The sequence below is a fragment of the Eutrigla gurnardus genome, assembly GCF_963514095.1.
Source record: "Eutrigla gurnardus genome assembly, chromosome: 7".
Lineage (NCBI taxonomy): Eukaryota > Metazoa > Chordata > Actinopteri > Perciformes > Triglidae > Eutrigla > Eutrigla gurnardus.
In genome coordinates this window covers 26237244-26248716 of record NC_139921.1, presented here as the reverse complement: position 1 = coordinate 26248716, position 11473 = coordinate 26237244, and the positions used below count along the sequence as shown (strand labels likewise).

Below are 11473 nucleotides of genomic sequence, written 5' to 3'. Positions count from 1 at the left end.
CCGCCCTGTCTTTAAATCCTAGTAACGTCCCGGTCTGATCTAATAGAATGTATAATTTTGGGCTTTAACCTGCTGCATTCCCAATAAATAGATCATACAGTTTGTATTGTTTTTTTAAACAAATGAGTTTCTGGCGTGGGAAGGACTCGCCTTGCCTAACAAAGCTTCTCTGTGCTCCGCTTACATCCCAGTCAGAAATACATGGTTGTATAATAATTCTAGCTGGTCCACAACCAAATACAGGCTGTGTGCTCTGCTTATTTACATGTCACGGGTCATATTTCTGCACTGTTTACTTTGCCTCTCGCACGTTCTCATGACATTCAGTCAACTCCGCTGCACCTGCAAACATACACACTTTATACTTTATAACATTCAGAAATATCAGTGGCCAAAATGGAATCTGTAATCAATCAATAAAATACACTTAATTGCTTTGATACATTTTTAAAAAGCAGCTCATTAAATCCATCCATCCATTGTCTACCGCTTATCCTGTATTCAGGGTCGTGGGGTGCTGGAGCCGAACTCAGCTATCATTGGGCGAAGGCAGGGTACACCTGACCAATTTAGAGTCATCAATTAACCTATCCCCATCCTGCATGACTTTGGACTGTGGGAGGAAGCCGGAGAACCCGGAGAGAACCCACGCTTACACGGGGAGAACATGCAAACTCCACACAGAAGGAAACCCGGGGCCGACCCGGGAATCGAACCCAGGACCCTCTCGCTGTGAGGCGAGAGTGCCTCCCACTACACGTTTAAATAAGATGTTGAACATTTGAACCATTGACGGGCACAAAAAGTTAAAGTCATTGAGATTCATCCTCTGGGAACTCTGCATGTTTGGCAATACCTCCGATAATTGTTTTGATATTTTAACTAAAAAATGAGCGGTTTGATATGGTGTGACAACACATTGCATATTTAGTCACCATTTTTGAAAGTCAAATTAGATCCACATACGAGCCTTTGCATGTCTACCCTCAATAAACACGACCAGCCACTGATGATATACCACCCTTGTGTTTTCCACTTCCTTGTCGGCTGCTTGAGCTGCGTCAGAGTGCTGCTGTCATTCCTGGGAACAGACCGCCGTGAAAACAGGTTAGGTAATCTTTCTATATTGGTTTTATTTCAATAATATACATGGCTTATTTTTCTTCATTGTGTTATGTTTCCAACAATTACAATGAAACGTACAATGCTGATACGATTTCACTGTGTTTTTCACTTTTCAATCTCAGGTATTTCTTTACATTTTTATGTTTATATTGATATTTATTGCTTATTTTGTATTTTATTGTATTTTTATAATCTATCTATCTATCTATCTATCTATCTATCTATCTATCTATCTATCTATCTATCTATCTACACATTTGTGTAAAAGTGCTCGCAGTCAGAATTAATGGAAATCATGTCTGACACTTAACGGGTTGTAGTGTTAAACTGTTAATGTTCACAGTACCTTCGGCCTATTATATCATCGTCGTTAACCAAGGGCCAATACTTATGTTTGTTATGTTATTCATTATTTGCAGAGACAGGATGTGGACCCTTGTAGTTCTTTACATCCTGGGACTAAACATCTGTCAGGTATCAGGTATCATAAGATTACATTTAAAATCTTTAAAATTCAAAATTGCAGGATTAAATTGAATTCTTTTATTTTGACTTTTACAGGCTGCCGGAGAAGGTAAAGTGATCGTCACGAGTTTCAAAATAAGCATCGACAGAGTTTTTTGAATGATCGGGTGTTTTTCAGGTTGATGTCTTTCTGTTTTGCATGTTTCAGAAAATTCAACACAGATGTATTATTTCAACCTGACAATAGAGGAAGGTGCAATCGCAAACATAACCGCGCATCTGAAACCCTTTGTGAAGAACGACACCCTGAAAGTTGACAACCTTCAAATAACAACAAGTAAACTATTATACCAATATTTAATTATAGAGAGATGGGTGGGATAAGTAATCCCCAGATTGAGCTATGATGTTTTTGTGTTTTTTTTCTTAATTAGTCTGTGAGAGAGTCCGGGCCGACACTGAGTGTAGATGTGAGCCGCCCTTCGTATGGAGCGATGACGCTTGTGAGGATTGTTGTGTCGAAGGGAAATGCACCTTCAACGACAGCTCGGCTCACGTGTGTGTTTCAAGCCAAAGAGGTATTTGGTTATTTACTGCGTTCCCATGTGCATGTGTGTGTATTAGTGTGTACTAACCCATGCATCGTCTTCTTTTCACAGTTCTTTTCAACGGATCCATTACCCTGACAAGACTGGAGTATTACAATTGTCTGAAAAAAAAAGCCTCTGAGGAATTTAAGGAGTGTAACAATAACTTGTTACGAAATGTATGTATGAATAAACAGCACGTTTACTGAACGAATTCCCTTTATCAGATCGGGAATAATGTCGTTCATTTAAGCAACGTCAAATTGCCAAGAGCGTGCCGATGTGAATGAGTTGTTGCTTTGCAGATGAAAACGGTGTACAGCACTTTGACGGGATTCGACACCTTGGCAATTAACAAATACAGGTACTTGCTTTGTTTGCTTAATACAAATCATATCTGCTTTTAATGTGTTTTCAATGTGCGACTGAAATCTATACTTTGTCTTTCAGGGTTGGGAGCATCAGTGCAGATTTTAATATGATCGTCGCTGACGGAATCGGACAAAAAGACTTGCTTGACAAAACGACCCTCCTGAGCAAGAGGCTGTCAGCAACACTTGTCTTGGAGACTAAAGGTCATTTACAGTAGCTTTTTTCCCCGAAATCCTGCTAAAAATCATAACCTTCTGGATGTAGCTCATCCTTTGGATCCTACACTCATTCAACTCTTACTTTCTGCAGGTGTTGTCGACATAAGCATGCCAAGTAACCCCGTATGTAACGACATGCAGCCTACCATCACATGCACACCACAGGAGGACCTGAACACCAACCCTGTGTGGCAGCTGAAGAGACAGGACAAAGTTGATGTGATATTCACCGGCACAGAATCAACGGTGACATCAGAAATAATGAAGACCAGCGTCACAATTAATGAACTATCAGAGCTCTGGGCAGGTATGCTTGTTTCAGCAACTGTATAGAGGCTAAGTCACGCCCCTCCGGTGGACCACCATGGGGTCCACATTTCAAAAATAAAGAAATAAACAAAATGTATGGCAGTCAACAGCAAGAGACCCGTAAGAATTGTGGCATAACTTGCACAAGCCCACCACACCGTGCAACATTGACATTTACATTTATGGCATTTCACGGACGCTTTTGTCCAAAGCGACTTACAATAAGTACATTTGCCAAAAGAAAGAAACCACAACATATCATTGCCGATAAAGTAAGAGCTAAAAAATGAAACAAGAGTAAGGTCCTTGTCTGAGTAAAGTAGTAGCTGTTCAGCAAACATACCTTAGTGCTATGATCAAGGTGCTATAGGTAAGAACATAGAAGTGTTATTTTTTGGGGGGGGGGTTGTTAGCGGGTCATGCTATGCAGAGTCGACGTCAGTCGAAGAGTGATGTCTGAACAGGTGAGTCTTCAGCCTGTTTTGGAAGATGGCAAGTGACTCTGCTGTCCTGACATTAGTCGTGAGTTCGTTCCACTATGACAAATGTCATAATTCACGGTATGTATGATTTTGAGATACTACAATTGGGAAGGTCACTTTTAGAAATGTAATTACAGATGACCAGTTACTCTCAAAAGTGAATTTTTTTCCCCCCATTCATCAGGTGGACAGAAACAACATGCTTTATATCTGATAGATATAAAATAATCTGTCGTGTCAACTTAAAAGGTTGTAATCTCACATCTTGATTGTCTTTTTGTTCCCAGGAGAGTACACGTGTTTCTATCGTCAAATGTCAGACGTATACAACATAACTCACAAAGCCAGTGGCCACATGGACATAGCCCTCCTGCCGGCCGTCGACATCTACACGGTACCAGAATTCCCGCGCTGCACAACCGGTTCAGGTGTGCTAAGTGTCCGCGTCCGCTGTGAGATCGAGAGCTCAACTGAAGACTACACGGTGGAGTGGAGCGCCCAGCACGTCTTTGCCGGTAAGGAGATTTGCTCGTGTTTCCTTAGCACGTTCACTCAATACTTCCTCATGCAAATTAAAGTTCCAGTCGGCAACATTTTTTTGATCATTTTCACTGAAGTCGACACTACGCTCCGATAGAACAACATAAATCATCCGGTTTTAGGGAAAAAAACGCCTCTTCGAGTAGAGCCTGTTTATTTTGCAAAAAATCGACAGGCCCGGATCGTCCTGTCCAATCAGCACGCAGGGCTGTGTTCGTGCACACACAGAGCCCCTCCCCCCTCGGGTCGTACCACTATCACAGGAGGGAGGTGGAGGGAAATAGCAACAAGCTTCCAATTCCTCGTCAAAAACCGAAACGAGGAGGTCCAAAACAACCAAGGAAACGAAAACACCGGTGGAAAAGAAGGGAAAAAAAGAAAGATAAAACCAGAGTCAACATCGGACCCGCGTTTCAAAGGTGGCGTGATCCAAGGGATTTCAAAGGGCACGAAGTCGAGGGGGAGGAGCTCGGTGGTCGTGGGGGAGGAGCATGAGAATTGTAAACATTTAAAATCTGACAGAGTGCCCTCGACTTGCCGACTGGGACATTAAAACTACACGCCATGCATTGTGTGATCTTTGCAGGTCCTTTTGAAGTTGCTCAACATGAAGCTGACATAATCATTATGTGTAATAAACCCCAGTCTGCACCACAAGTGACATGCACGTTCAAGAACAGGTGCGACAACAAGAGACCAGCTTCAATTGATGTCAACGTCTTATACGGTATGTTTTAGTGCCAGTTAAAATATTTGCTGGCAATATGTTACATTTTGGTTTTAATTGAAAACCTTACAGCAATGCTTAGTTTTGGTACAGTATGTAAATTACACTTGCCCTATTTTACTATCAAACTGTTTTATTATGTATGACCGATCCATCCTCACTCCCAATTCAAATATCCGCATTAAGCCACGCCCCCTTGGAGTCTGATACCATGCACCAAGGTGACCTTTAGCATCTGTATGAGACGCAACAGGCCTTCACCGAACTACAATGTAAACCATTGGGCAGGTGGACAGACAAACAAACATAGGACTTTCACCCAGGAGATTTGTGTCCCGTGTAAAGCTTTAGCTTGCAAATGTCTGAGATGTCAACAGGTCAACCAAAAGAAAACTGATCCTTGACTTTGCACAACTATTAGTTGCTTTTGTTAACACGTGTTTTGAATCATAAATCAAGCCTAATGTTTTCTTCTTCAATACAGAAAACGATCAGTTCTGTGCAGCTGAGGGTGATTGGAAAGACACCAAGTCTGGATTCAGCGCCACGTTGAAATGCACAAATGAGAAAGGAAGAAGATATCGGAAATGCACTTCTGGGTAAGGCTGCGACTTAATTATTATTTTTATACGCAAATAATCTGCTGCTTTTTTTTTTTTCAATCAGTCCAGTAATTGCTTGGTCTTCTTGTCAGAAAATAATGAAGCATTTTGTTAATTTTACTACCACAGAAGACTTAGAAATACACATTTAATATGAGGAGTAGAGTCCAATGCTTAGGATTTCTTCTTTTTTATGTTTTTGCTTAAAAATGACGATACATTTGAATTGATTTATCATCTCAGCTCTGAAGAGGCCACATGGGAACCAGAGCTTTCTGCATGTGTGGACCTGGAAGTGGAAGATTTGCTGAAATCAGCAAATGTAAGCAACACTTTCATAACTGGATTATAAACAAGATCTCCATCATTTGATGAAAAAAAAAGAAGAAATACAGGTTACAAAATGATAACTATACAGGACTGTCTTTTTTTTATTATCCATCTATTATATATTTGTATGTATTACATATTTTGCCTCATCATTTCGAAGATGAAATCCTTGGCATTAGTTAATGTTGCCATTTTGACACAAATACTCATCATCCATAAATCATCGCTGTTGTTTCAGATTGTTGACATCGGACTTGGCTCGCTGGATGGAAATGCGGCAGGTGTATTTACCGTCCTTCAGAATATCACATATAACGAAAAGATGATCAATACTTTCGGCAACATGAATGCATCTGTTGAAGTCCTCCAAACTTTGAGTCAAAAGATAAAATCCATAAATAATCAATTGGCACTGAATGTAAGTATTCTAGGATCTTTGATTATTATCCTTGTTGTACGTTTTTTTATTGGGGTTCCGATGTGGCGGCAAAGAGGGAATTACTCTTAGTGGAATGTGCTGAGGCTGCACGGTGGTGTAGTCGGTAGCACTGTCGCCTCACAGCGAGAGGGTCCCGGGTTCGATTCCTGGGTCGGGTTCGGATCCAGGTTCCTTCTCAATCATTTTTCCAACTTTATTCTTTTAGGCCTTTCTGGAGTCATCCAGCAATATGCTGAACAAGTCTCTCAACGATTCATGGACAACAAAGAGTGACGTAGGCAACCATTCCTTGGCTGAGAGATACCTGGAGTCTGTCGAGCAGTTGATTGGGAAAATAAACATAATGTACGCGCCTCAAAAAAAAAATGTCGAGGTGGCCGCATGCAATTCCACACGGGGGTCACGATGTGGCAACACAGTGTTCAACGTCACCGTGGTCGTGGACGGTCCGGACCCCGGCGCCGTGAAAACAGCCGGGTTCAAAGAGCTGGGGAACTACTTGCCCCGCAAAAACATGATGTACGAGCCCAACAGCATCGTTGTGTCGACGACGACCGAAAGGCAACAAAAGGATCCGTTTGAGGTGAAGATCACCTTCCAGTTGTTCAAGCCGAGGCCTCGCAACACTGACATAATGTGCGTCGCGTGGGACAACGACACCAGGGATTGGTCGTCTGTAGGCTGCGTATGGAAGGGCGCTTCCAACGAGGGACTCTGCATCTGCACGCATCTGTCCTCGTTTGCCATGCTGATGCAACGGTATCCGATGGAGATCACTGGGCTCACGCAGGTCACCTACATCGGACTGTCCGTGTCCATCCTGTCGCTCGTTATCAATCTGGTGATCGCGATGACCGTCTGGAGCGCCGTGGTCAAGACGAACACCTTGTACCTGCGCCACACCGCCCACATCAACATCTCGCTGTGTTTGCTCATCGCTGACTGCTGTTTCTTGGCGTCGGCCGAACCGACCGCCGTTTCAGAGATGTGGTGCAAGGTCTTCGTGGTGCTGAAGCACTTCTGTTACCTGGCCATGTTCTTCTGGATGCTGTGTCTGAGCAGCATGCTGCTTCACCAGACGGTCTATCTCTTCCACAACATCAGCAAAAAAATGTACCTGAGGTTGTCGTTGCTCGTGGGCTACGCGTGTCCCCTGCTGATCGTGGCGATCACGATTCTCACCTACAAAGGCGGCGCTGAAGGCACGTACTACTCCCGGGACACCTGCTGGCTGCGCTACACCGGACCCCTGGAAGGATCCATCCACACGTTCGTCATACCGATCGGTATGATCGCCCTCTTCAACGTGTTCTCCATGACGGTGGTGATCCTCAAGCTTTTGAATAACCCCATGATCACAGAAAAATTGACTGATAAGGAAAAAAAGGCCGCCATAACTGTCATGAGGTCAGTCATCCTTCTGACGCCGATCTTCGGCGTGACCTGGATTTTGGGGTTTGCCGTGTTGCTTCTCGACCTCACAAATGGAATCGTGGCCTATTTGGCCAATTACGCCTTCACCCTGCTGAACGCCTTCCAGGTGTGATTTATATATATATATATCATCTTCCAGCAAACATCTGCACCGGGTTCCTTTCTAGCTCAGTAACCTCTTGTCATTTCATCTGCAGGGTTTGTTCATTTTGTTGACCACGTGCCTGGGGGACCATCTGGTAAGGAGGTTTTACTACAATTCTTGACGAGAAAGCGGATTTTCCTAAATGTCGACTTTTCCTTTACGGATGCATACATTCCGTGATCTTTATTATAATGCAAAAGGCTTAAAATGTCTTGGGAAGTCAGGAAGTGTATCCATATTACAACATTGTCACAAGTAGTGGATAGCTTGTAGCTAGTTAGTGGATAGCTTGTTGCTAGTTAGGGCTAGCTAGTGGCCAGCTTGTAGCTAGCTAGTGGATAGCTTGTAGCTAGTTAGGGCTAGCTAGTGGCCAGCTTGTAGCTAGCTAGTGGATAGCTTGTTGCTAGTTAGGGCTAGCTAGTGGCCAGCTTGTAGCTAGCTAGTGGATAGCTTGTAGCTAGTTAGTGGCCAGCTTGTAGCTAGCTAGTGGATAGCTTGTTGCTAGTTAGGGCTAGCTAGTGGCCAGCTTGTAGCTAGCTAGTGGATAGCTTGTAGCTAGTTAGGGCTAGCTAGTGGCCAGCTTGTAGCTAGCTAGTGGATAGCTTGTAGCTAGTTAGTGGCTAGCTAGTGGCCAGCTTGTGGCTAGCTAGTGGATAGCTTGTAGCTAGTTAGTGGCCAGCTAGTGGCTAACACTTCCCAAACATTTCATGATATAAACACCAAAAAAAGTATGATTTTCTTTTTTAACAAAGGTAGCATCATTAATGATGTTTAATTCCACTTTTGACAGACCCGTGAAGCGCTGCTGAATCTTCGAAAGAAAAAGGTACGTTCGCTACGACTTCTGCTCGTGTAAAAACACGTGGATGTAGATGAATTTCACAAATCCTTCTCCTCCGCTCCCCAGGCTCCAGCGACGACCACCGAGAGCAGCACAAAGTTAGAAACAGTGAAGAAGTGAAGAATCCTTAAACACGTAAAAACAAGCTACACACTAGCCCACATATGTGACTGAGCTACTTCTCCCATATTCCTCAGCTCGCTCTCTCAGATCACATATGTTAAATATAATGCCGCCGCCTTAACACCCGTGGTGATCTCACTTTTGAATCTGTACACTCTGCCTTCCGGTCTGTGGACTCTTTTAAAAGTCAGATAAACGTACTTTTTCAAACGGACATCGAGTTGACCTGGTGCATACAGGTCAGTTCGATGTCTAGGTCTTAATCAGGTTTTTTTTCCTTCTTTTTCTGTCTTTCTGTTTGCCCTTTATGTTGTTTTACGCCCTTGTAAGGCACTTTGTGACTTTTGCCTGTGAAAAGCGCGTCGCTTCATAAATACATTTTACTTACTTACTTACTACACAAACACAACTGATATTGCTACTTTGTTTTTTATTCTTGTTTATTTACCACCTGTGATTAAATTGTGTGTTTCCGACAAGAAATGTTCGACCTGTGTTCTTGTCTTTACTTTAAATTGAGCTGCAACTTGATGTCAAAGGTGGTGAGAGCATGTGCTGCATACGTCATGTCTACAGAAACACTGTAAACGGCTACAAGGATGTCACTCTTGTACACCCTTTGTTGCGTAAAGGCGAGTTTTGCTCTCAGAAGCTGCCTTTTCTTCATTTCGCTTGCCTCGTTCTGCCCACTCCTCGTCTGTGTCGTCCATCGGAATCCCCTTCTCGGCTGCCATTTTGCGGTAGGCCTGGCACTCAACTTCTGCTCTGCAACACAAAAACAGGTCTCGCAAAGTCACCGTATGAGGTGACTGGGCTGTGCATTTTTGAAAGAAAAGTGTGATTAATCAAAGTAGAGCACCAGTGTGACAGAGAATGACATAAGAATTGGAAAACCGGTCCTCATCTGGTACTTTTTAAGGAATTGCACGCAGTCATGGTGTTCGTATATTTGGGCTAGCCGCGCTGGCTTGTCTCCGCAGCAGTCCTGCGTGTCTACGGGGGCGTGGAAGGAGTGCAGCAGCCGCAGCACAGCCAGCCGGCCGGACTCTGCAGCGCTGTGGGCGGGAGTCCAGCCGTGCTCCGTCCTCAGACACGGCCTGGCCCCGTGCTCAATGAGGACCCGGACCATGTCTGTGTGTCCTGCAGAGCATCACAGTGTGGGGGGGGGGGGGGGATCCAAAGAATGTGATATCTGAATAACTGTTAAATACATAACTGTAACTGAAAATAAAAATCACTTTACAGGAGCCTGTTTGCAGTTTCTCCAACGTGACCACGAATTTCTGCTCCTCATCACAACTTAAATATCTGTGTTTCGCCAACAGTGCATCTGAAGCTGGGATGTTTTATAAACTGAACTGGAAAAAAATAATTTGTTGGATAATTTATCAATCAAGACACAAATATTATTTGACAGGGTTTTTTTTATTATTATTTTTTTACTTAAAATGTATTGAATTCCAATACTTAAACAAAAACTTAACATGCCTAATATGCAATTCTGATCATTTGAGAAGCTCATCTTTCAACCCCATCATATACAGCTCACCTGAATAATTAATATGCTTTTTTTCTGGTCGAACTTGTATCTTAAAAAGTCAACAAAGCAGCAGCGACGGGTGTAAAACTAATGATATCCGACTCCTGTGGAGTCAGGAGACCGGACCCGGGACCCGGGACCCTTTTCCACCGATCCTCTAACTTACCTAGAGCTGCTGCCCAGTGAAGAGGTGTCTTCTGGCTCCAGTCGACGTCTTTCTGGTTGGGATCGCATTCATTTCGTCTCAGAATCGCCTCGACTTGCTCCAAATCCCCGGCGGCTGCCGCCTGGTGCAACTCTGTCATTTCGTTGCTGCGGTTGCCTAGCAACAGTTGGATCAACCCAAGATGGCGTCACGCGCTGACCGGACCGAGCCTGCAAACGGTAAATAGTGCCACCTGGTGTATTGCGGGGGAAACCTGGGAACTGTGTGTTCTGTGTTACTTTGGCTGCTTTTAAACTGTACATGTTGAGTTTTTTTTTTAATGCTTTTTATTTTTCAGTATGCCAGGCTTTGGCTCTGAATGCACCAGACAAACATTGCAATATTAGCATATGTTAATACAACACATTGAGCTTGGTTTGTTTACTTAATACGCTGCACACTTAATTGACAGCTGGTCTGTGAACATGGATAGCTAGTGGCCAGCTTGTAGCTAGCTAGTGGATAGCTTGTAGCTAGTTAGTGGCTAGCTAGTGGCCAGCTTGTAGCTAGCTAGTGGATAGCTTGTAGCTAGTTAGTGGCCAGCTAGTGGCCAGCTTGTAGCTAGCTAGTGGATAGCTTGTAGCTAGTTAGTGGATAGCTAGTGGCCAGCTTGTAGCTAGCTAGTGGATAGCTTGTAGCTAGTTAGTGGCTAGCTAGTGGCCAGCTTGTAGCTAGCTAGTGGATAGCTTGTAGCTAGTTAGTGGATAGCTAGTGGCCAGCTTGTGCTAGCTAGTGGATAGCTTGTAGCTAGTTAGTGGCCAGCTAGTGGCTAACACTTCCCAAACATTTCATGATATAAACACCAGAACAGCAGTTCACTTTCAACGTTAAATTAAAAAATTAAATAAAAAATTGCATAGCTGCACCGCCTGCAAAACAGCCTGTTGAAATAATCAATTTCAAAAGTTCACCCCCTTATTCATCCATGCAAGAACTGTATGTTTATTGACACAAATTAACCACATGACCAACTTTATTTCATTTAGTTA

At 43.5% G+C, this 11473-nt stretch overlaps 2 protein-coding genes across 5 annotated transcripts; one reads left to right on the top strand and one right to left on the bottom strand.

Annotated features, from left to right (window-relative positions):
- The first annotated feature begins 1015 nt into the window (after positions 1–1015).
- On the top strand, positions 1016–8926 carry adgrf3a (adhesion G protein-coupled receptor F3a). Of its 3 annotated transcripts, XM_084014388.1 has the most exons (19): positions 1016–1107; positions 1545–1599; positions 1687–1699; positions 1799–1927; positions 2025–2168; positions 2250–2356; positions 2483–2541; positions 2628–2752; positions 2859–3074; positions 3846–4073; positions 4685–4825; positions 5310–5424; positions 5671–5749; positions 5996–6175; positions 6402–7736; positions 7828–7869; positions 8566–8601; positions 8683–8782; positions 8814–8926. In XM_084014388.1, the coding sequence occupies exons 2-18, from the start codon at positions 1552–1554 to the stop codon at positions 8734–8736; spliced, it is 3051 nt and encodes a 1016-aa protein (XP_083870514.1). In that variant the 5' UTR covers positions 1016–1107; positions 1545–1551; the 3' UTR covers positions 8737–8782; positions 8814–8926. The 3 variants fall into 3 exon arrangements, with proteins under 3 accessions (XP_083870514.1, XP_083870513.1, XP_083870515.1); XM_084014387.1 differs by lacking the exon at positions 8814–8926 and having other exon boundaries at positions 8683–8793; XM_084014389.1 differs by lacking the exon at positions 8814–8926 and having other exon boundaries at positions 1050–1107; positions 1551–1599; positions 8683–8793.
- A 318-nt stretch (positions 8927–9244) lies between these two features.
- On the bottom strand, positions 9245–10586 carry ankrd66 (ankyrin repeat domain 66). Of its 2 annotated transcripts, none has more exons than XM_084014390.1 (3): positions 10446–10586; positions 9651–9879; positions 9245–9504 (listed from the first exon to the last, which is right to left on the bottom strand). In XM_084014390.1, the coding sequence occupies exons 1-3, from the start codon at positions 10582–10584 to the stop codon at positions 9342–9344; spliced, it is 531 nt and encodes a 176-aa protein (XP_083870516.1). In that variant the 5' UTR covers positions 10585–10586; the 3' UTR covers positions 9245–9341. The 2 variants fall into 2 exon arrangements, with proteins under 2 accessions (XP_083870516.1, XP_083870517.1); XM_084014391.1 differs by having other exon boundaries at positions 9363–9504; positions 9599–9879.
- Positions 10587–11473: the final 887 nt, after the last annotated feature.

Bases quoted from the DNA above. Each gene is read 5' to 3' on its own strand.
- adgrf3a (XM_084014388.1), top strand. From the start codon at position 1,552: ATGTGGACCCTTGTAGTTCTTTACATCCTGGGACTAAACATCTGTCAG. The intron at 2,542-2,627 runs GTACTTGCTTTG...TTTGTCTTTCAG, and splicing joins TTGGCAATTAACAAATACAG to GGTTGGGAGCATCAGTGCAG. The intron at 5,425-5,670 runs GTAAGGCTGCGA...TTATCATCTCAG, and splicing joins TATCGGAAATGCACTTCTGG to CTCTGAAGAGGCCACATGGG.
- ankrd66 (XM_084014390.1), bottom strand. From the start codon at position 10,584: ATGACAGAGTTGCACCAGGCGGCAGCCGCCGGGGATTTGGAGCAAGTC. The intron at 9,880-10,445 runs GTAAGTTAGAGG...GATGCTCTGCAG, and splicing joins TCACTGGGCAGCAGCTCTAG to GACACACAGACATGGTCCGG. The intron at 9,505-9,650 runs GTACCAGATGAG...TTTGTGTTGCAG, and splicing joins TGCGTGCAATTCCTTAAAAA to AGCAGAAGTTGAGTGCCAGG.